The following is a 23,296-nucleotide window of genomic DNA, read 5'->3' on the forward strand; positions in this document are numbered from 1 at the left end:
GCCTGGCCAAGGGCGCAGGCGCCGCCACCGCCCCACCGGCCGCGGCGCCTGCGCAGAGAGACGCGGCCTGCCCCCCGTCGCCGCCGCCGCGTTAGCCGCCGGGCCGCGTCGCTGGAGGCAGCGGGCCGGAGCGGGCCCGTCACGCGGGTGAGTGAGGGGAGGCCCCGTGCTCCCGGACGGCCCGGCCCGGCCTCGCCCGCGGGCGCCCTCCGCCCCCCCCCTCCCCTCCAACGGCCGCCCGGCCCGTGCGCCGGCCGCGGTGCCGGTTCTGGCGGCGGGGAAGCGGCCCCTCCGCGAAATGGCGCGTCCTCGTCTGCCGGGCATCCTCGCTGCCCCGCCGGGCGGGCTGTAGGCAGAGACGGGAGGCGGGGGCGTGTGCCGGAGGGGGAGCACCCCCGGGGAGGGCTGTGCCGGGCGCGGGGCTCCCTGAGGCGCCGGGGGAGGGTTGAGGGGCACCGAGGTAGGTGGGTGGGTGGGTGGGTGCTCGGTCTCGCCAGGTGACGACCGGCGAGAGATCCCTGACAGCGGTGGCGGAGTGGCCGACCGGGAGGTGTCAGGGATCCAGCTGCAACGAGAAGTGTGGGGGTTTTTTTTGTTTGTTTGTTTTTTTTTTTAATAAATTTTGTGTACTCATCTATCCCTGGGTGCCTCCCAGGCGGGGTGAGGGGTGTGCTGGTGTAGTGGCTGCGGTCTGACACCCTAGGGATGCTTCAGGGCTTTGCAGGTCTCAGTAAGGCTTTTCCTCGTTTGCAGGGCAAGGATGAGTCTGTTTGGATCAACATCAGGGTTTGGTACTGGAGGTACCAGCATGTTTGGCAGTACGACTGCAGATAACCATAATCCGATGAAGGTATGTGCGTTAGCCCCCGTGGGAACTGCTGCTGTTCTGCTGTGGTTTGATGTGTCACGGCAGTACCTACTAACTCACCCCAGGGAAGCAGTAGGATCTCGGTACGCAGTTTTCAAACGTGGCTAATTTTGGTTTGTCTTCTGTCCTTTATAGGATATTGAAGTAACATCTCCACCTGATGATAGCATATCTTGCTTAGCATTTAGTCCGCCAACATTGCCGGGTAATTTCCTAATTGCGGGATCATGGGCAAATGATGTAAGTACTCACAGTCAGACCTACAGATGAATACAGTGGGAACATTGGTGCCTAAACTGCAAAATGTGACTCTAAACACTTGTGCCAGGGCACCTGAAGAATCTTCCTTGTTGCAGAACTGCAAAATCTTTGTCTGGTGCCAAGGCACTAAGTTTGACATAGCTGACCTGCTTCAACTGAGAAATTCAGTTGTGGTCTTCGTATAAGTCATTCCTCTGCCTGTGTGTTTTAAGCTTCAGCTTGGAATATGCAGTTAAAGTTTTCCCTCTCAGATTTTTATTACTTTGACTTTTCTTTTTCCTACTTGTTTGGTTTTTAGCTTCATTTTCTTACACAATTAGGCTAATATAGTTATGCTTTGCCCAGTGAAAGAACCATGAACACGATGGTAAATCATCCCGTTTGACAGTGTTGTCTCAAAAAGATTAAGTTCCTACAACCTTAATGAAGTTTGGTTGGATTGAAGGGTGAGATCCCAGCTGGAAAACAGGGAGGGGAAGACAAACCTGAGTGCATTTTTTTAACTGTTCTGTTTGGTCTGTTGGCCGGTAGCCTGCAGCAGGCAGCTTCTTCCTAGCTGATGGTTAAAGGCTCCACAGGAGAGCACTGGGAGGTGTTACATGATCGTAAGGTACTTTTGAAGTGGGGTTGAGTTGTGGCTGTACAGTTAAAAGGAACATAATCAGAGAAAATAAGGTTTCAATAGTTCTGAAAAAAGCTTGGTGTTTGTAATCGTGCTTTTTGTTAGATAAACTTAAGACTGGGATCTTCAAGAAGGGAGGTGTTTTAAGTTCTTAGTGTTACTATGTTACATCTGTATATGGTTCTCCTGTTACAGGTTCGCTGCTGGGAAGTTCAAGATAATGGACAGACAATTCCAAAGGCTCAGCAGATGCACACAGGGCCTGTACTAGATGGCTGCTGGAGTGATGTATGTTCCTATTTAAAAATAAAAAAACAATTTTTACCAAAACCCTAAATAAATTGTCATGTGGTTTCCAGACAGACACAAGAGCCACATGTAGATGCAGCCCATGATTATTGTATAGACTTATGTTACTGTAAATATGTGCTAAGCACGTCCTAATAGAAGAGACTAGCATGGGCCTAAGAAGGGTAAAAGCGAGTTTAAAAGTAATAATGTATTTAAAGCTAGATAATAGCTAGCACAGTTTTCTCTTTTATGACGCATACAGTCGTAAATAAATTTCCATTTTTATGTTTTTTCTTTGTCTTGCAGTCCCTGTATATGTTACATTCATGTTATACTATTACTAGAAGAGAGTAAGACTTGACAGTTTTCTAATAGATACTGCATGATAGGGCTATTTAATCTCTTGGCCTTATTCTTGTTTTTTTTTAGGATGGGAGTAAAGTATTTACTGCTTCCTGTGATAAAACTGCCAAAATGTGGGATCTCAACAGTAATCAAGCTATTCAGATTGCACAAGTAAGCAAGCAAGCCCCAAGCTATTAGGTGGTTTTTTTTCCTTTTCTATTTTTATTAAAAGCTACCTTTATTAGCAAATTAAGCTAATGTTTAGTGCTTCTGAAGTAGATGCTGCTATTTGAAGAAGAGGCTGTAGGGTCCTTTTTATATTTTTGAGATAATGAAGTGCACATGCACAGGGAGGCCTGCAATCAAAGTGATTTGAATAACCTGTACAGCTGTTTCCTCTACTGTACTCAAGAGAGCTCTTCCCATTGCTGCAGTGATCTCACTAAGTCACCCTGCTGCATTATAGAGGAAAAAAAATTTAAGAAATCATTGAACTCACTTTCACAAATACTAGCTTTCTGCTGCAGCAGTAACAGGGATTATAATTTATGTTCTCAATTTAGAAGTGAAATGTCTGTTTGTAGAATATGTAGTTGTGGTGACTAAAATGAGTTACCAGTTATATAACTTAAGAGAGGTAGCCCTTTTAATGATTGCTTCTTGTATCTCATTTGGGGTAATAAAATGCAGATTCTCAGCCTTGATTTTAAAATCTTGTTAATGTAATTAACGTAGGCCTTCTGCAGCTGTTGCAGAAGCTGGTTTTTTCATTAGTTTAATATGTTAATTAGTTTAGTACATTATTTATTACAAATTGTTGATTTTTTTACCATGCTAGATAATACCCTTTGTAAGTAAATAGAAAGTCCTGCTGTTCATAATTTGTGTTTCTGCTGTGACCATATTCCTATACAGGGTGACTTGATTGTAGTTCTTTGTGTCAGGATCCATTTTTTTCTTATGTGGGTGTTTTTACAGCATTAAACACAATAAGGTCATGACCAACCTTCATCCTAACTGTTGTGACTAAAATATTGAATCACTTTTTTTGAATGGATTAAAAAAGTATAAATACATACAAAAAGTATGAGGAACTTAAGAAATATGAACTGTTGTCCTAGTAAATGTACGTGTGTTTGTAATTTTTTTTTTCTTCAGCATGATGCTCCTGTGAAGACTATCCATTGGATTAAAGCACCAAATTATAGCTGTGTGATGACAGGAAGCTGGGATAAAACTTTGAAGGTATGATTTTTACCTGAACAAATTGACACAAAGTGTGCTAGTAATCTGTGTATGAAAATACTTGTGAAGTTAAAATATTTTACTAAGTACTAATACAAAAAACAGATTCATGAAATAGCCTCACTTCACAGAGGTTTGCAGTATTCTGACTACAGACAAGAATGAAACAACTCGGTACCAATTGCATTCTCTTTACTAAAGTAATTTAAATGGTGTATCCTCAACTCCAAGCATAAGTTCGTTCATTTTTCTGTTTCCATCAGTTCTGGGATACCCGTTCACCAACACCTATGATGACATTGCAGCTCCCTGAAAGATGTTACTGTGCAGATGTGGTAAGCCATGATATACGGTAAACTAGTGTCAGCTAGGTGACTGGGAGTATGAATAAACTGGCAGTTTTGGAGGCTTCTGTAGGTTCGCACTAAATACTGACTGTTAGTATAGAATCATAGAATAGTATTCCATCTGTGTGATTTTAGCAATAAAACATAAATTGACCTTCTTGATCAGGCTCTGGAAAAATACGTGTTTGCATCATACAAAACATACTTAGTATCCTTTTAACATCACAAAACCAAATCAGCCGAATCAGGACTCCAAATCATCACAAAACCGAATCAGGACTGACCTACCCTCATTTCTGGATGAGTTTGCATTACCCTTATTGTGACTCACATTGGAAGGGTCAGCTAATAATGAGATGATTTTTGGTATGTTTAATTTCTCAATGGCAGGGAAGAACTGATTTGATTTGTGTGAAGATATGTCTACAAATGAATTTTGTTCTTTCTCGTCTTCCCTTTTCCCTCCCTCTCTTCTCCCCAGAAAATAGTCTAATTCCTTTAACTTCTTCAGAGATTTCTGCGAAATAATAAATAGAATTCTCTGCCATGCTATTTAACACAAATGTCTCTCTTCCAACCTATTTTACAACCTTACCCAGGTTCATCCTATGGCTGCTGTGGCCACTGCAGAAAGGGGTTTGATAGTTTATCAGTTAGAGAATCAGCCTTCTGAATTTAGAAGAATAGAATCTCCTCTTAAACACCAGGTAAATGATTATATTTATTACAAGCTTATTTATATAGATTGTTGAAATTCCAGGCTTGCCATTTTTGGGTAAAAAGAGTGTTTCAAAACCAAAGTACTTTATCTTGGTATGGCACGTGTCCCGGTTTGCCGTTGATCTGTTGCTAATTTTTGTAAGGATTTAGAAATCTAAATACTGTGGCCCAAATTCTCAATAGAATTTGGCCTATCTCTTGACCTTGTTTGTGTTTTTGCTTTACTTTCCATTGATGTATGTGATGTTTTGTGTCCTTGTGGAAAACAGACAGCATTCAGAAAATCTGGCCCTCAGTCCTCCATCTAAAATCCTCTCTATCTTTCTCAAATTTAGCATCGCTGTGTTGCTATTTTTAAAGACAAAGTGAACAAACCTACTGGATTTGCCCTTGGAAGTATTGAAGGAAGAGTAGCTATTCATTATATCAACCCCCCAAATCCGTAAGTCTCATTTAATAAAACATCCCTTCTTTATTGCTCAATTTACAACGAGGAAAGTAAAAAGACTTCTTTTTCCCCTCCCCAGTGCAAAAGATAATTTCACTTTTAAGTGTCATCGCTCCAATGGAACAAACACTTCAGCACCTCAGGATATCTATGCTGTAAGTATTCAGCATATACCACTAGAGCTTTTATACAGGGCAATACGCACTCAATGTAAAATTGGCTGTGAATTGTTTGTTCTCCCTGACCTCTTATCTTGCCTGAAGTTATCTTAGATGTATGTTTAAAGACCAGTTGTACATTAAGAGGAAAAGACAAGCTCTTGTACTTCCCTTAAAACAAGCACCAGATCAACCATTGATAAAATCATCGTGGTGGAGATGACACTTGTTAATTTTGCTGATATTGAAGCAATACTTAATATATTTTGTGTAATGGGATTATGCATTGAATTTTTAGGTACTGCAAAAAAGATGATGCTTTCCTTGTTGCTTTGGTGGGTTTTGGGGTTTTTTTGTTTTTGTTTTTCCAGAAAACATACCTGAAAACATTTAAAAGAAAATTAAGAACTATATCTAGTTGAAAAAAGTCTTTGCTGTGTATTTACTCTCAGGATTCAGTACATGTGTTGTGAGTGTTCCCATGTGTGGTGTTTTACACAGTATTTTTTATGATTCTGCAGGTAAACGGGATAGCATTTCACCCTGTCCATGGTACTCTTGCAACAGTAGGATCTGATGGTAGATTCAGCTTTTGGGATAAAGATGCACGAACAAAGCTAAAAACATCAGAACAACTTGACCAGCCAATATCTGCTTGTTGTTTCAACCATAATGGCAATATATTTGCATATGCTTCCAGTTACGATTGGTCAAAGGTAAGAAAGGTTTAGACTCATATTTGTATTTACAGCTGACAACTAAGACTATCTTTTCATATGAGGCTTTCGCTGTTCTTTGTAAATAGTAGCTGAGTCTTTCTAATTTCACAAGCATGCAAGAGAACTTACAGTGGTCGTTTTAGACATCTGACAATTTAGCACTGAAGCAGTGCGTTCTTTGGTTTTTAGCTTCAGTTGGATAAGATTGCTAAATAATGCTCTCTTGCAAATGTGGATGAGCAAAATGTAAATTACATGATTCAGAGTTATTCTGGTTGCTCGCACACGTTCTGTTGTGGGGAGTGTCATGGGGCAATGTGGCACCCTGACAGGTTCCCACAAATCTCTGCTTCTTTTGCAGATTCTCTTTAACTTTAAAAAAAGCTGTGACTGTGGTTATAAACATTTAAACCAGTGTTTGAATGCCATGTACTAAATTTCCAGTACCATTCAGCACAGCTTGTTGGTAGCACTTATTTATGTATTTCTCATCCAAACTTGACTCAACAATAAGTCATACAGATGCAAGAGAATCGCAGCAAACCATGGTATGTGGAGGACCAATGCTCCTTAATAGTTAAAGAAGGGGTAGCAAGGCTGAAATGTAAGTGATTTTAATGGAATGGCAACTTCCATTAAAAGCGTTACTTTCCTCTGATAACTAGTGCTTTTAAATTTGAGGATAACATTCCTTGTGGTTTTGACTGAAATGAATGCAGAGATCACACAGATGAACTTGATTGCATGCCACAAAGAGAGCAAAATTTTAATTTACTGCATTGTATCTAGTCTTTGGGATGCTGTCCAAAGTAAGATAACTTTGTTAGATGCTAGGGCAGATGAATTCTTCTGTTCTAGATGCTTGGGTAGACTGCAGTGGTAGATAGGTACCAAGGTATCTTTCAGATCTGTAAACCAATATTATGTAATAAAATCAGTAGGTACTAAATTTCCTTTCTAGAACCATTTCTGTCAAGTGGAGTTGGTAATTTTCAAATTATGCATTGGACTTCAATAACTTTTTTAGTGTCTACTCTCCCCGATTTGAATACTTGCATATTGAGTGGGTGATGTGTATGCAAATAATGTCAATATGCAAAATAGTATATTTGCATCTGCAGTTGGGGAACAGAGATATTTTTGCAGTTGTCTGTAGAACTTTGAAAAAATGTGACCTTATTTCATTTAGAAGATAGAAAACATAAAGTGAAACTGGGTGGCCGTTAACATTTTAGTTTCTTCTCTGCCTAGAATGACATTAAAAAAAAATAATCATATTGAGCTCTTATGCTGCATCTGTAAAGCAGAGCTTAGAGATACATGGTTATTTTTTTATGAAAAGCTTTTTATACCTTAAAAATGGATAAACGTCCCTTAAATTTTACTTTATATGCACAGTTCTTGTAATTACTTGTTATAGTAAGCTGTTTCTAATCCACCAATGTTGTCCAATATCTGGTCTTAAAGACTTTAAGATTAAATCTTAATAAACCAAACTAATGGTGTATTCATCTTCTTACCTTTTAAGGTAATGATGGTATTTCTTCTTTGAAGAGAGTAAATACAGATAATTTTTCTCTTTAGGGTCATGAATTTTATAATCCACAAAAGAAAAACTACATTTTTCTGCGAAATGCAGCGGAAGAGTTAAAGCCCAGGAATAAGAAGTAGTGAGTATGGGTGTGACTTGTGTTACTCTACTGTTTTTCTGCCATTCCTGCCTCTACTCCACTGCTCTTCTGCCATTTGTGCCCTATTGCACCACGGTTCAGTCAACTTTGGATCGCTAACATTTAGCAGGAACTGTAAAAATTACATTAAATGTATTCTGACTTGCTGGAGAACATTTTTTGAAATTAGAAATTCTGATGTGTATAAGAAAGAGAAACTAGTATTCACATGACTTAACCACTGTCTGTTCCACAGCAATAATGAAATTGCAGCAAAATCTAAATCTGGGTTAGATATTCCTGCTTACAAGTGCAACCATTTATATCTATGGATTTATTTTATTAGTACTACCTTAAAATATGTTAATTATAATAGTTCTGGAGAAGTTGTATAAATACTGTATTTTTTGTAAGTACTTGAAGAATTGCAAGTAATTCTTCTCAAAGGAGGCTTGTTATTACTTATTGTTCAGGGGTTCTTTCATTGTTTTCTGATTTTTTAAAATGGAAATACTGTCTACTGTATGCCAGGAAGAAATGCCTTGCAAATTGTTTTCCCTCTTTTTTTTTTTTTTTGATTAATTTGGTAGGTATGTGAGTGGCCAACAGCAGTGACAGAAACTCAAGACAGATGATGGGCACAATGCAAATTCTGCTTTAGTTTTTTCTTGTGCTCCAGCAATGGACATGATTTTTGAGCCAACAACACTCAGGCTCATTCTTCAGTCCAAAGGAGAAATTGTCAGTTGTGCCAAGTGATACGTAGTTCAGTAATAAGAGCAAACCATTAAAGGGTTTGTTTTGTTCATGACCACACCAACGTGTGCAAAATACTTGTGGCCTAAACTGCTTTAAAACTGACACCTTTTAGAGTTAATAGTTGATTCTTCTACATCTCTTAACATACTTTTGTCCCTTAACAGGGGTTTCTGGACTGAAAAAAAGTACTCATTTTTGTATTAACTAGAAAATAGTGCTGGTGAGTTTCATCCTGATCAAAAATGCTGTGAAACAAAACAAGTGGGTCTCTTTCTGACTTGAATCTACCACTGTTTACTTTTAACTAGCCAATTATATACATGCCAAAGTTTTCTTTTTAGAAGTGAATGCTTATTATTCCTGTTTAACTATTGTTTGTTTGTTAATGACTAAATAAAAATGGGGGGGGCGCATGTATAGAAGTACCTGTCATATTGTACAAATTCTCTGTAAAACTGTATGTTGTAATGCTTATGGTTATGGATTCGTGCTACATTTCAAATAAAATTTTTACTAAATGCTTTTTTATATTCAAAAGTTCTCTTATAATGACATAGGCAAGGTGGTGTGCTTCACTTCTAAAAGCAGCTTCTTGTCCTTTCACTGTAATTCAGATACATTTTCTGAAAGTACTTTTTCCCCAGCTGCTTGAGCTGGAAATCTAATGCTTTTTCAAGTCGCCATTCCATTATGAACGATTCCTGTGGTTTTGCGTCAAAGAATTAAGAGGACTAGCATGAAAGGCCTTTTGTTTTACAAGAATGAATCAAGTTCTTTTGCTATCTCAACAGCTGAACACCTGACAATTTGTCTTTAGTACAAATGAATCACACTACGTTCAAACTCTCTGTAGCCTACTGGTCCTGTAACTTCAGACTCTTCTCTCTACAGCATTTATCAGTTTTTGTTGGGTGTGTATTTCTTGTTTGGTATAGTTGAAGGAAGCCCATAAAATATACTCTGCTGTTGTTTAGAGATGCTCTTTTTTGGGTTTTATTCCTCAAGTTAGGTTTTTTTCCCCTCCTACTTCTATGGTTTACGTATCTTTAGATTTCACATTCATGGGCTATTTGTTTTCTTTAAGATAGGGAAGAGTTCTCAGTAGTTAAATCAATAGCTGGCCATTTGTTCAAACATTTCTTTTGGTTTTGTTGAATTTTATTTTTCAAGGTTGTGATTATTATGCTGTAATCTTTGGTTGTTAGTACATTTTTTCCAGTCTTCCCAGTCAAATGAATGCCACCAAGCTATTGAAGGCTGAAGGGTTAAGTGTGTGTGATCATTGATGACCAAAAAATATAAAATTTCTAATCTCTCATGTGCAGAACTCCCACTGGTGTAAACAGGGAAGAATGGAATGTATCATCTGTTTCTTGTTAAAAAAAACCCTGTTTCTTTGTTTAAATACTTAAGAATGTGAACGAGTGATGAGAAAATAGAGTCAGTCCAGTTCAGCAGGTACGTTTCTACTGGATCCAATGAGAGTTGCACCTACTTAAGTGGGTACTAAGTTTAGCCAAAATATATTTTCATTATCAAGCCAGCACTGGTAAGTCTCTCTTGTTTGGTAATACAGTTCTGTATTAATATGTTGAGTCCTTACTCTCCTATTGGAATCAGTTTCTTCTGATCTGTCAGCAAGGTTTCAGAATTATTTAGTCATCGCATTAATTGTTCAGACTAATTTCAGAAGGGCATATTTTCCATTACGTTGCTGTGCACATTAGATATATTCAATTGGGAGGGCAGAATCAAACTTTGAACTGATTTGTTTTCCATTACCCAAGTTAAGAGAATGCATTGGCAATTTATTCCTACCTGGAATTATGGCAAGATTCTCTTGTGAAGTACACACAGCTGTATCCCTTCAAGCATCAAACATGTAGTGAGAGCTTATTCACACGCAAATAAGCATTAGCACATGCTCTGCAAATGTATTAATTTGCTATTCTATGGCAGTTACCTGTCAAAAAAACCTGAATGGAGTAGAATGTAAGATTCTAACGTGTACACAACACTAACCACAGGAATGCTAGATTTATAAAATAAATTATTTTTATTAATTTTTTGAAAGTTTGCTGTCAATGTTTGTGATTTATTGCAGAAAAATAATCTTTGGCATAAAGAGCAGCTCATTTAAACCCCCCAAAATGGGGACTTAGCTTATCTGAAAATTGTTTATAAACAATCTTTAACCTTCCTCCTGCTGGTCTTGCATGTCAGTGGTCTTGCATGTTGGTTTAATGAAGTGTATTTCGGAAAACGAAGCGATTGACAAAAAGCTTGTCTGCTAAAGCCTTTCACAAATGAAAGCAAGACATGTTTGCACAATGGCAAGCAGTCAGGCAGAGTATCTTAATTTACCATCTGTCAGATGAAATGTAATAGCTGAATTGGTGAGTACTCCAGCCTAGCTCCTTGGCTAGGAAAACAGGTTAGTTTGAATCATTCTCCGGAGAAGTATGGATTTGAGATAAAGGTGTGGTTAGGTGTATGTGGGAAATTTCAATAAAACTGTTGCTTAGGCCTAGTTCAATTTAATGGTGGTTAAGTGCTGTTTGCAGATGAGGTGTTTGGGCAACTGTCCAGAATAAGGAATTGTGTCAAATCAATATCAAAAAGTTTTTACTATCTGGCCTTTGAAATGATAGAAGCCACTTATTTCTCATTTTCTTTTCTGCTGTTGCTGTTTGTAGAGATGGACCAGGGCAAAATGAAATGTTAAGGTTTTATGCTGTTACATTTTTACATCTCCAGAGTCAATAGCTAAGTGTCATTTGCAGTCTGGGGTAAGACTTAACTTCTTTCAAAGTGAATCTCCATCAAAAACTTCCCTTAGGTTGTTCAGCTTACCAGCCAGGTGGGAATCATCATCTCGTGCTGCAACACAAAATAATGAATGGAACAAATTCGGAATAAAAACAATTCCCTAACAAAATTTTCTACACTAGCAGTTGCAGTATGCACAAAATGCTCTAAATGTGCGATTTAAAGCTGTTGCTGTAAATCTCCTGTTGTGCCAGGAGATGGCAGTATTGGTGGCTTCTTAACGAAAGCTTTCCTTGCAGCATGGACTGCTGCTCCTTTGGTTCTGCCAAAGTTCTCTGTGGAGCTTGCAGTGCCATGCCAAGCTACTGCACGTGTGCTGTAACACAAGATACAGTTACTTGTAATATCAGGCTATCCCAAAATACTCAGAGAATGGAAGAAGATACATACAAGATGGAAATATTTTTTAATTTCAGTTCTACAGGAGTGTACATGATACCTATCCATAAATGTAAACCAAGACCTTTTTAGAACAAACTGTGAGATGCTCTTTTAGCTGCTTAGGGAGATGTCTGTATGGCTGCTTGAGTTTTGGGGACCTGGGTAGTATTAAAGGTGTTGGTAGCGTGTTTGGGGACCAGGCATTTAAGTTTAGAATTAGGTAAGGGTGTAGCTGAGGGAGTTGGCATATGAGCTGGACTATTGGCTACTAGTGTTCTAATTAACTTCTCTTTCTAAGACAAATCTTAATAATTTAGACTGGTTTTCATACTGCTATCGTAGGAGACTGTAGGTTTAAAACTGGTAAGCAGCTCCAGGCTTTTTCATAAACTGGATTTCTTGAAGGAAAAAAGAAAAGAGCCAATAAAAATACTTCACTAAAAACCAAACAGATAAGCTCAGTGATGTGCTATTTAAAAACAAGGGCACTTTTTTCAAAAAAATTGAAACGCAATGTCTTTCTTATTTTAATTTTCAAAGCTTGGAAATGCACAAGATAACGAAAGTGAGAAATAGTCTTGAATTATAAGATTTGAATATGGTTTTAAATTGCTTATTTACCCCATGCAGCTATTTTGCCCCTGGGGTGTATGTGACCGGTAGCCCCTGCTCCCGACCCCTGGCAATGTGGTTAGCGTAACCAATGCCATTTTATAAGGCAAGCAGCCATTCTCTGAGACCGAGCAGGTCATGTATTTGTTCCCTTTCCCTCTGTCAAGCCCTGAAGGTCGTGTGAACCGAGTAGACAAACCAAACCGATTTCTTCTTCACCTCCCTGCCGGCCCCAAGATTCCTGGGCACCAGGCCCATTACTCCCTCGCTGGCCTTGAAGGTCCAGGCGCCCGGCCAGCCAGGTGGTGGTGATGACCCCGTCGCAGAACGGGGAAGCGTTAGCGGCACACAGAGCGCCGTCTATAAAATCAAGCACTTGGAAGCCTTAAGTGGGGAACTGGGACCCAAACTGCTGCCGGAGAGTCCCGTGACTACCCCCTTCCCCGTGGCCAGGGATGCCTCCGCTGTCATCTGCTTCCTCCGAGGACTGAGTGACTCGTATTCTTTCATATGATTTTTCGAGTCTAGAGTATGATTGTTATATTGATACAGCAGACCATGTATTAAGATCCATCCTGATCTTCAGAAGGGCCAGGTGATAAATTGTGTTGTATTATAAATTCTGTATTATGCTATTCATAGATTGTACTAATTGCTTCTACTTGTAGAAATCCTGTGCCATTGTAATCATAAATTCTGTGCTACGCTAATCATAATACCCTGTTAAGAAAATAAAGCTCTAACTGTAACTGTGATTTAGTGTCATCATCATTCTGCCAAGGATCCCTAAAAGAACCTCTCTGTCCCCTTAGTGGCAGGCGACAGGCGTAGTTTAAAAAAAACAACCACAACCCCGTAATATCCGCATTGGCAGAATGTCACCTTTGCACACCTCAGGCTGTGAGCTGGGGTTGATAGAACTGTGTATTTCATCCTACAGCTCATGTTCGAACAGCTGAGAGCCGTCTGTTCTTATTTCCAGGTAAGCTTAGGTTTATATACAGGCAGTACGGTGGCCGTCCCACTGCTCTCGGCAATAGGACAGCCATTTTAAGTGTGGAAACGGCTACTGTTCTTTCCTTGCCAGGTCAGGATAAACGAAGCAACATCAGCTGGCTGGCCGTGATGGTTTCAGCAGACAGATGCTAGCTCTTCCATTGGGCGGTATGTTCTGTGTACACATGGAGTAGGCTGTGTTCCCAAGAATCTGCAGCAGGAAACAAGCTCCCAAGAATACAGCTGCTGGAGTGGCACACGGGGATATCGCAACTACAAGCATTACGAATTCAAAGCGGCAGCGGTCTGTCTGCGCTGCCCCGGGTACGTCCCGCTTGACACGGCAGCAGCGGCTGGAGTCAGGCTTACAGATATCTATTTCACTTTGATCGGGCTCGTTCCTCAAATGCAAAGCAAGCCTCTGTTTATTTGTACCTTTTTCCGGCTTCTGGAATGGGGGTAGTGCTACAGCAGGTGAAAGGGATTCGCGCCGTTTAGGACTTGCTTGTAAGGTAATAACGAGACTGAGGCAATATCACAAAGGACGCCGTGTGCCTCGGGAACACTTGCGCATTGACAGGGCAATTCCAAATGTTTGTGTTGCATCAGTTCTGCAAATACTTTTTGTGATAGTGTATAAAAGATACAATACCTGTCAACGTTAGCTTTGTAAAGAGAGACCGTTTTCTTCTGTTGACTAATTATCCAGTGAATATATTCAGTTTGAAGAGACACTTCAATAATTTAGCAGGCATGTGCCAGGTAATATAGGAGCTTTTGTCTTACTGGCAGCATAGATCTTCAATCATGTGTAACTCAATCTCTGGCTTTATGTATTCAAGGAAGTGTTTGGTATAGCTCCTGTATCAAGTGCCACTGAAAGGCAGGCCTAGATAAAAGATTAAGGTAATGCTCTTAACTGTCAATAGCGAAAGTTTACCCTTTACTGTCCACTATATCTTTTGCACTTGCTTTACACAAGTGAAGTATGTATATGCCGTGATCCAGTAATGAGTTTGTTGTAGTAATAGAAAAATGCTGGAAACTGCATGTTAAATACCCGGGTCAGTTAAGTCTCTCCTTACTTTACGGTGTATTAACAAATGCTTTATCGTTTGATACTGGTTGCTTTCTGTCAGTAATGCTTCTTAAGTGCAAATGATTAGTGTTGCGTTCTTTGGTTTGCTGGACCAGATAAGGAGAATGATAACGTTCAGTTCCTGGAAACATGATAAAGCAAAACTCAAATAACGGATTTTCTTCAGACCTTCCCAAGGTACTTAATCACAGTTGTGCCGTCTCCCAGAAAGGTGTAAGTTCAAATGCCCTTTGGGGGCATTTAACTTAAAATGGCCTCTGAGCCACTGTCAGCTGGTTCAATCACCTTCCTCTGCTACCCTACAGTACAACTACCAATCTACAGCAAAGGGAGATACATTTTGTTTAGAATAGACCATCATTATTGTACTTGGTAAAGTGCAGAGATAATGCAGTAGCTCAAACTATTCTCAAATGACTAAAACCAGAGTTAAAATACAATCTTTCTTTGGAAGGACAGCTGTCTGCCATGCTCCTGCTGTAACACAGTGGGATTTGTATGGACTCAAAAGGACAGATATCACTTACTGACAGGTAATTGCTTTCTGCAGATAGCTGACTCTTTTCCTTGGAGGTCTCCTTTTTCTACATAATGTCCATTCATGGTCTAAAGCAGCAGGGCTGCAGACAGTAATTGGTTGATTATGCATTAATGTTTAATTTATGGAACAGTACCTATATATTTGTAAAGACCAACTTTCACGTCTGTTGAATGTTGTCAGGCTTCAAATATTAATATGTAGCATTTCAGAAACAGATTCACTGAACTGAAATGGCTTTTCACAAAACCACAGAAAGATGGGAAATGTCTATTAAAAGAGAACAGCTTAGCAAAACCTTTTTTTCACTAAACCCTTCTATCGAGCTTTTGTTCAACCATAGGCTGTGCGATGCAGTTCGAGTCATTCTGTAACGCTGACCTATGTCCTTCACAATGGCTTAGGTCATCCCGTTCATCATCTGAGCACCTTTCTTTGGTGGTCCTGCCAGCAGCAGTGGGGAAATGAGAGAGAAGATCGAACTCTCCGAACTATTCTGAACGTGGCTTGGCCCAGGGTAAAGTTCCTCAGTAGTAACTTTCCTATCACGGAGTCATCTGAGAACCTGCTTGCTACTGTCTTGCTCTTATTAGGCCTCCTTATCTTCATGGACAGTGCTGTCAAAGCTGCCCTTCTGGTAAGGAAACAGAGTTGGTTTTAGTTCTTGTAGGTTGATGAAAATGTCCTTTGAGGTAGGACTGGCCTTGGCACCCCTACGCTGGCAAAAGGAAAACCATACTCCGGCAAGCAGAATGGATTTCCTGATTTAGCACCAATCCGTACGCTTCATTCACGAGCGTGCCTTTACTTCAAAAATACAGATCAACTGATCTGTCAGCCTTTTTGTCGTTCTGAGAATGCATGTAATACATACCCTCTGTATTGTCTTATGCTATTCTCCGTGTGCTTATCCACTAACTAAAAGCGGGGTGTAGTAACCGGTCTGTGATTTAGCAGGAACCGGCCTGCCTTTGTCTCGCTTGTCGTGTTCAGCTGATGCCATTGTCCTGCTGCAGCGGTGGGGACACGGTGTTGCTGACAATTGCCCGTTGAGCTATTGATGGCTTTTCCTCGTTAGCAATGACTGCGATGCCCCAGCCGATCGGGTGCGAGTGTTGTACTGTAAGGAACTGGATGGCATCGCCTGAGTGAGCTTTGACCCTTGCAGCCTGTGATTGTGCTGCCCTTCCGTGGCAGTGCGGTAACCGAGTTTTTTTATAAAAGGCACATTTTAGGCCTTTTGAGATCATGTAGAAGCTGGGATCATTCTGCCCAGATTTCAGTCCAGGTAACTGTGTTTTTTCTTTTTAAATGTCATGAATATAGCTTTTGTATCCAGGGCTGATAGGTTGTTTTGATGTCTTGACAGTTCGTGTTGGTATCCTGTTCAGAGCCACTGCAGTGAATCTTTGCTGCCTTTTGTTTTAATAGCATAGACGTGGTAACTAGAAGGCTATAAGAGTTTCTAACTAAACCTTTAAAGAAGGTTAATTACATACCATGCCGATCATCTATTTTTTTTTTGTGTGCGTGGTATTCTGTACTTGGCCACGTTGGTTGCAGGCATTAAATACCTTTTAAAAGTATCAGAAATTGGAAGGCTGATAATCAGAGTAGATGGATTATTTATCTCATTGGATGTGACAAGGCAGAAGAGTCTCTATTAATAAGGTCCAAAATCCAGCAACCCGGAGAAGAGGACACCTAAGGAGGCGCCCCAGGTGCATGGATCAGAGCTGGGTATGCTCGCCTCTGGGAAGGTGGATAGAAATGGCCCGCCTGAGGTCTGACCCAGCGCTATCGATGTGTTTCAGCTCTGAATTAACTTTTCTTTAGCTATTAAGAATGTCTGTTATGCCCATACAACTGTGTTGTATGTCCCGGAGCTGAGACATCTTGTTTAATGTTCTTGTGTGTCCTGACTATTCCCTGGTTGGAGCGGGTGGACAGTTCCTGCTCGGTTTGTGCTACCAGTGTCACATGCAATCCCATGGAAGGGTCATGGGATGTGGCCCTGGCAGAGATTGTTAGGAACCTTCTGGCGTTTTCTCTTCTTTTTTTGAAATCAGAAAATACCACTTAGTCCTAACATAACAGCTCAACAAATATTTGAAGAAAAATAAAAATAATTATTAACGCTGTTTCAAAATGCCTGAAATTTTCTGCTTCCTTCCTTTAGAGAACATGAAATTATTTCTTGCTCATTTTAAAATGTAGTTTGTGGTTTTCAAAGTGCTAACAAAAGTATGAAGTAACAATTAATATTTTCCCAAAGTACAACATAAAATCAAAATAGTGAAAACATTTGTTGAACTATTTTGAGATGTAAGCTTTGCAGTTAGACTCAAGTGGAATGTTTTTTTTAAAAAACTTTTTCAGGGAGGAAACCCCTTTATGTTTGATAATAAAATCCCAGCCTGAGAGAGATGGGACAATATTTCCATTAGAGAGAGCCAGAATTTCTGTGCAGAAATTCAGGAAAGGAACAGTATCTTTACTGGAGGTTGTGTTTAGCAGATGATGACTAGTGGTTTTGTCTCTTTATCTTTCTCTCCCTTCTCCCCATGCCCTGCCCTGCCCTTCAGATTGGGGGATACCTGAGCCTGTTCCTGAAGAGACTCTTCCTCCATGGCATCACCAAAGGTAAACTTGAGGAAACGGGCAGTATTTTGGCCTACTTATTTAATGTTCTTCTGACATCACCTAATGCTGTCGATAGCAGGAATATGTTTGCTGGATCTCTCTTTATCTTGCAGCTTATGTTCACCATTACTTACTTACTATCAGTGGAGGAGTTGTGGTAGAAAATCTGGATAGAAACTTCTGGTCCAGGAATCAACACGAGTTGTTTGCTTTGTCCTGCTCCTTTTCTGTTTCTAACCTTTATCATCCCTTCCTGCCTTCTCCGACAAAGTAAAGAAGAAACTGAAATCAGCTAGTGAAGGGTTTCATGGATTTGTTGTGTAATTTAATTTAGCTGCAGGATGAACATCACGGCACTTTTCATTAGTTTATTCGCTAATATGCCCAAGAGCGATCATCCCCAAGGTCACAGGAAAGGCAAGGGTTACCGTTGCTCTACGCCAAGACATTACAATACCGATGATGACAAAACTATTTGGTATAGATGCCAACCATGCCAGAAAACAAGTCACCATCCTAATCAAGGGCAGTATTTTCATTGCTCGGAAAGCCAGCCCAGCTCCCTGCTGTCAGACTGACAATCCCCAGCTGGCCGGCCCGACCAGATGTACTGCGTCCTCGCTGCATTGTCATTCCAGCTCCCCAGCGTGCTTTGCCAAGCCTGGGTATAGTCCGGGTAACCGGGACATTTACACACCCAACTCCCAGGAGGCTACCTGTGATGAACAGCGCATCCTAGATCCCGGAGGAGAAATTCCCCAAGAGCAGAGTAACCAGCACCCGTTTGCTGATACCAGCACCAATAAATGTAGGTTTGACCGCTCGAGGTGTGCTGCAGCACGTGTTCACCGCTGGTCCACTGAAGCAACTCTCCTTGCTGACCCAGTCCTTTCTGGTCCCAAACAGGTGGGTCATTCTTCCCCGGTGACACGCGTGATCGGCACAAGAGCACGGGGAAGAAAAAGCACCACGCTGCTGCGTTGCAGCTGAGCGTAGCCTCCGAGAAACTCGTGGGAAATGGTGATGGTGGCAGCAAGACTCCCTGCAGCTCACACCGCCACAGCTCATCTCCTGGTGGACAGGAGCAAAGGAAGCTCTGACAGTGGCAGCAGCCAGCAGTAGCAATTGGAAGTAGTAGACCATCCAGTGGACATTGATTCCTAACATTGCCTGTTGGTCCTGGGAAGTGCAGGACCAGAGGAGGGGCGACAGAAATAGCAAGCTCTGGACACATACCATCAATAAAGAACAAAGCCCAACATTCCTGAATATAGAAGTTCTCCTTGCTGGTAGTTGCCAGGCGTATGAGCGATGTGATGGCACAGCCTCTTAGCTTCATTGGCCGTTATTCCTCTTATGCCTATACTTTAATCTAGACTTCTACCCAAGGCTTGCGTTGCAGCTCTGCCTTCCTGTGGCCAGATCCTCCAAGCAGTTATGAGCTCTGCGATGTCTCTCCCTAGCCTCTGTTTTAATCGTAGGGAATCTTGTTAGCCGTTACCGTGATTCATGATACAAACTCACAACTTTCATTTTGCAAAGGGATATCAAGTGGGAGGGCAGGCAGGTTTGGAGAAGTGGAACTAGTCTTTTAATGACATTTCCTTTCACCACTCTCTAAAATGTGTTTGTGGTCCAGCAGAGTCGAGTCAGGTGTCCCATTTGTCGCTTCTCTCAATCCCAGAGTTACCGATCTCCATATCCATGCGGCATCTTATTATGTTCTTTTATTGCAGGTTACTTGCAGCATTGAAAGGGATCATTCTGTGACCACTAGAGCTGATGGTCTGCTTCTATGTAACTAGTGTAGCCAGCAAAGGAAACAGAGCTTACTCAGCATCCCCAGTTCCAAAATATTTCAGAAGAGGAAATAGTCCTATGGAAAGATTCCTACTGAAGCAAAAGCCTATTCAAAAAGCAGTCCCAATTAGGAACATCCTCTACTCAAATATTTTGTTACAAGTGGCCCGAAGAGGAAGAATTTTTATTTTTTAATTCTTGTTGCAGCAGCAGCTCTGAGTTAAGCAATGGTCATGGTGTGTTCAGGGCATCAAAGCAGAAAATCTGAGACAAAGGGCCCAGATGCAGAATTTCCTGCTATAACCTAAACCAAATGCCACTGAATGCAGCTTCCCTCAAGATCTCCCAGCTACGCTACTGTTCACAGCCTCGCTGGTGGCCAGCATCCAGACTGAGCATTAGTAAAACTAACAAACCAAACAGTTCCCACAGTAAGTCCCTTGCTTTCCAGCTAACTTATTTAACTGCGGAGCTTCTAAGAGGGATGTTTCATCTACTGTTGTTGCAATAACCAGTAAGCGGGTATCCATGACAAAACCAAAGGGCACTGCCCTACAGCAATGAAGTCTTGGCTAAGCAGCAGCAGAAACCGAAAAAGGTCAGAGCTCCACAGTAGCCCTGCTCCATTTTAAAAATAAAGCCCATCAGTTCCCTGAGGAGTGATGAAGGAGGTTCTTCAATGGCTTTCGGATCAGACCTGCGGTGCCTCAACACAATCCTCCCAAAAACACCAGGGGAAGGAAGGGAAATGCTCAGACAAGTATACAAGGAGAGCACCGCAGAGCTTCACTGACATTCGTTCCACCGCTCCCTGCCAAGGGAGGGACAAGAACAGAAAAGACTTTGCGGCTTTGCAGAGAGCAAGGAACAGGGCTAGCTTTCCCCCTGCAACGAATTTGCTATTCTTTCCCCATCTCTCTGTCCTGTCCTTGTGCTCCCAGAGGTACAACTGCCTTTGCCATAATTTGGTTTTCTTCCTTTACATGGGGACCCTTTCTACATAGTTCTGTACCTGGATGGTCTTGCACCTTCTCTAAGATTTTCAGTGGAATCCAGGACACCTGGTTTGGTGATCTGCAGCTGCTCCATTTCATGTCTTAGATAATGCTGCTGAAGTCCACCAGAAGGAGCCTTTGTGTACCAGTTTTGCGTAAGCCTCAATGAATATATTAACATGTAAGTAAAAAGCCAGTGAGTTCTCTTGACTATGTTGAGTTCCCATAAAATTAATCTTCCCAATCTGTATGAGAATAGGATGCTCTGGCCTGCAATACAAATCCTATACATTAAGAATATGGATGATTGCACACCGCTCCTAAAGATGACTTTTCTCCCAGCCTTTTCAGTGATCGGCCAGTGTAGTTTTATTTCTTAATAACTACAAAGAACTAAATACAGCCCTACGATAGCACGTCTCAGATACACGGTCCCCTTTTTGTTTGCAGTCTGCTCTCAGATTGGTGCTAAGCATTGTCCAGCATTCCCCAAGGCAGCTTCGTACTTTGAGATACGCCTATCTCTGCGGGAGCTCTCTTTGACCACAGAAACTTGAAATGTACTCTTCTCGGGTACTCTTCTCATGGTAGTAAAAGCACAGGAAGGTGTCAGCAAACCAGCTCTGCCAAGCTCCTGTAGTTTTGATCCGACGGCTGGATTTAAACTGTTGGTGTTTTGGGGAAGATGACTGCTTATCACAAGAGCGAGGGAAAAAATGTAAAAAAAAAAAAAAAAAAAAACAACAAAAAAAACCTCCCATGAAGTTACCCTTACTCGCTTGGTCTCCTCTTTCCCGCTGTGTTTGTGGTAACAGCTCATTAGACCCTGTGCTTGTAATAGCTGTACCATGAGACAGGAGATTTCATTTCCCGTCCTGCTTTCCAGGGTGTGGCAAAACAAATGCGCGCTGCCCCCAGCCACGCCAGCAGCGCTGTGGGGTTGGCAGCGTTCGCCACGTACAGGTTTAGCCCCAACTTCTTTCTTGCTCTGCTCTGCCTGTAAGGGAACTTCTGTTCCTGCCTCTGGGAAAGAAAAGGAACTGGGATTCCTCCTCTGAGAGATGTGGGGCTGGTGTTTGAAGGGGAAAAAATTATGTAATGTTTTTCTCCCCCCGACCAGCGTAAGCATCGAGAACCGAGAGACTTCTGGTAGCTTTTGAGAACTCTGCGAGCTTTGCCTCCCTTGCCGAGGAGCCGGATTCTATTTGGATGATTTGAATCTTTGCCATCATTTGGAGCAGAATGAAGCTCTGTAAAAGGACAGCGACTGAATGCCAACTGGGTTGTCGTTAGCCGGGGCGGCCCAGGAAGCAGCTGATGTGCAGTTTGCGGTGGAAGTCATGCAGACAGAAGGGGAATGACTCAGTGGTGGAGAGGCCCCGGCCTCTGGCTCTGTTCCGACCCCAAAGGTGTATTCCGGGCTTGCCGTTGGGCTGGACCAGGGACAGCGAGGGGCTGCACACACACACATCGCTGCGTAAAACACAAAGGCTCCGAGGACTCCCACGTGACCCTCCCTTTTGCAGAAGGCTGTTAACGTCGCAGTGATGTTGGGTGCTGCTGGCCCAGCTCCATCTTTCTTCCACAGTAATCAATGGAAACGTGTCCTAGTCTTGAAGTCTGGCACTTTAGGAATGAAAAGCTTAATGGCTTTCCTTGGCTTTTTTTCCCCCCCTCTTTCTTTTATGAAGCATAGGGTGTTTAGAACTATGGAAGCAGCGCAAGAAAAATATTAATGAATAACTACGGAGTGCAGACATTAATGCATTCCTTTCTCTTGAAATAATTGGCTTTTCTCTGTGGGCTCTGTAAAAGAAAAATGTCTTGTAGAGTCCGAACCTGCTGTATAGAAGCCAAAGTGGATGGTGATTTAGAACTTCACTGGCTTTTTTGCTAAAATATTACCTCTGCATTTATCACGTGGCAAAAAAATCTCTTTCTATGCAAAATGATAACCCTGTAGAGGCAAGATAAATCTAAGGCACAGGGGCAGTTCTTGATCAGTATCTGAGTGATGGGAACTGTGAATGAAAAACGATTTCCAGGACCCCCTCCCACACCCCAGGCTCTCACCGGTGTTGGAGGGGAGGAATGAAAGCACTGCAAGCCCTCCACCGTTGGAGTGTTCTCCAAGGGTGGATTTTGAGGCACCGAGTAGCTTTTCAGCTTTTGTTTTCCTGCAGTTATGAACGGAGGGGTACGTGAATCGAACGTGGGGCTACGCTACAGGAACAATACTCTGAGGTTTGAATCACAGCTTTCCCCGGACAGGGCTGAAAACTGCAGGTCAGACCAAAGGCAGCGGCGTTTATTTCACAGCCTCCCTTCTGTCAGCTGCCGGTCCTTAGAGGGCACAAAATGCAAAAGGGGGACAGCGGAGGGGAACCCCATTGCTGACTGCCCGTGGAAATGGGAATAACGCATCCCTGTCCCCCAGAGGCAGGCTGCACAGATAGATGTTGTCCGTGCGTCCAGTGGAGAAGCAGGCAGCTTAGGAACTTGCTTAAGAAAGATCTTTTTGGACCTCTGTTCGGCGTTGAAACCCCTGGCTCTTCCTCCTCGTCGACTTGGTTGGAGACCATCCCTTCCTCCTGCCTTGGCATCCCGACGCGCCTTTGCCACCCAGCTTGCCACAAAGGCTGGCAAAAGCTCGATGGCTTTGTCCCCCGTGTCCGAACCTGCCAGGGATTAAACGCTTGCAGTTGAGCTTTATTGTGCAACTGAAAAGAGGGAAGGAGGGGTGAAAAAAAAAATTAAAAAAAAAATCCCAAACCTCTTTCGAGGCGGTTTTCTTTGGCGGGCTCCTGCAGGAACAGTCCCCTCGTGTGTGTGTGTGTGTGTGTGTGTCCGTCCCCCCGTGGGGTTTGGAGCTGCTCCCCGGGAGCCGCCGGGACTTGTAGTCTTGGGCCATGCTCAGCCCGGGGCGGGGGGGTGGGGGGTGTCGCCGTCT

At 42.1% G+C, this 23,296-nt stretch overlaps 1 protein-coding gene across 7 annotated transcripts; it reads left to right on the plus strand.

Moving 5' to 3' along the window:
• The first annotated feature begins 72 nt into the window (after positions 1 to 72).
• On the plus strand, positions 73 to 23,094 carry RAE1 (ribonucleic acid export 1). Of its 7 annotated transcripts, none has more exons than XR_007508088.1 (15): positions 73 to 147; positions 754 to 850; positions 1,004 to 1,108; positions 1,947 to 2,039; positions 2,472 to 2,558; positions 3,546 to 3,632; positions 3,896 to 3,967; positions 4,579 to 4,686; positions 5,035 to 5,141; positions 5,227 to 5,302; positions 5,827 to 6,021; positions 7,609 to 7,694; positions 13,363 to 17,551; positions 19,288 to 20,527; positions 21,467 to 23,093. XR_007508088.1 is itself a non-coding variant. In XM_049816624.1 (13 exons), coding segments are annotated over exons 2-13 (1,107 nt in total). In that variant the 5' UTR covers positions 73 to 147; positions 754 to 760; the 3' UTR covers positions 8,286 to 8,981. The 7 variants fall into 7 exon arrangements, 3 of the variants coding, with proteins under 3 accessions (XP_049672581.1, XP_049672583.1, XP_049672580.1); XR_007508087.1 differs by having other exon boundaries at positions 13,363 to 15,545; positions 17,494 to 17,551; positions 19,288 to 23,092; XR_007508086.1 differs by having other exon boundaries at positions 19,288 to 23,094.
• The last annotated feature ends 202 nt before the right edge of the window (positions 23,095 to 23,296 follow it).

This window comes from Accipiter gentilis, chromosome 14 (genome assembly GCF_929443795.1).
Source record: "Accipiter gentilis chromosome 14, bAccGen1.1, whole genome shotgun sequence".
Taxonomy (NCBI): Eukaryota; Metazoa; Chordata; class Aves; order Accipitriformes; family Accipitridae; genus Astur; species Astur gentilis.

Bases quoted from the DNA above. Each gene is read 5' to 3' on its own strand.
- RAE1 (XM_049816623.1), top strand. From the start codon at position 761: ATGAGTCTGTTTGGATCAACATCAGGGTTTGGTACTGGAGGTACCAGC. The intron at 3,633-3,895 runs GTATGATTTTTA...TGTTTCCATCAG, and splicing joins GCTGGGATAAAACTTTGAAG to TTCTGGGATACCCGTTCACC. The intron at 4,687-5,034 runs GTAAATGATTAT...TCTCAAATTTAG, and splicing joins AATCTCCTCTTAAACACCAG to CATCGCTGTGTTGCTATTTT.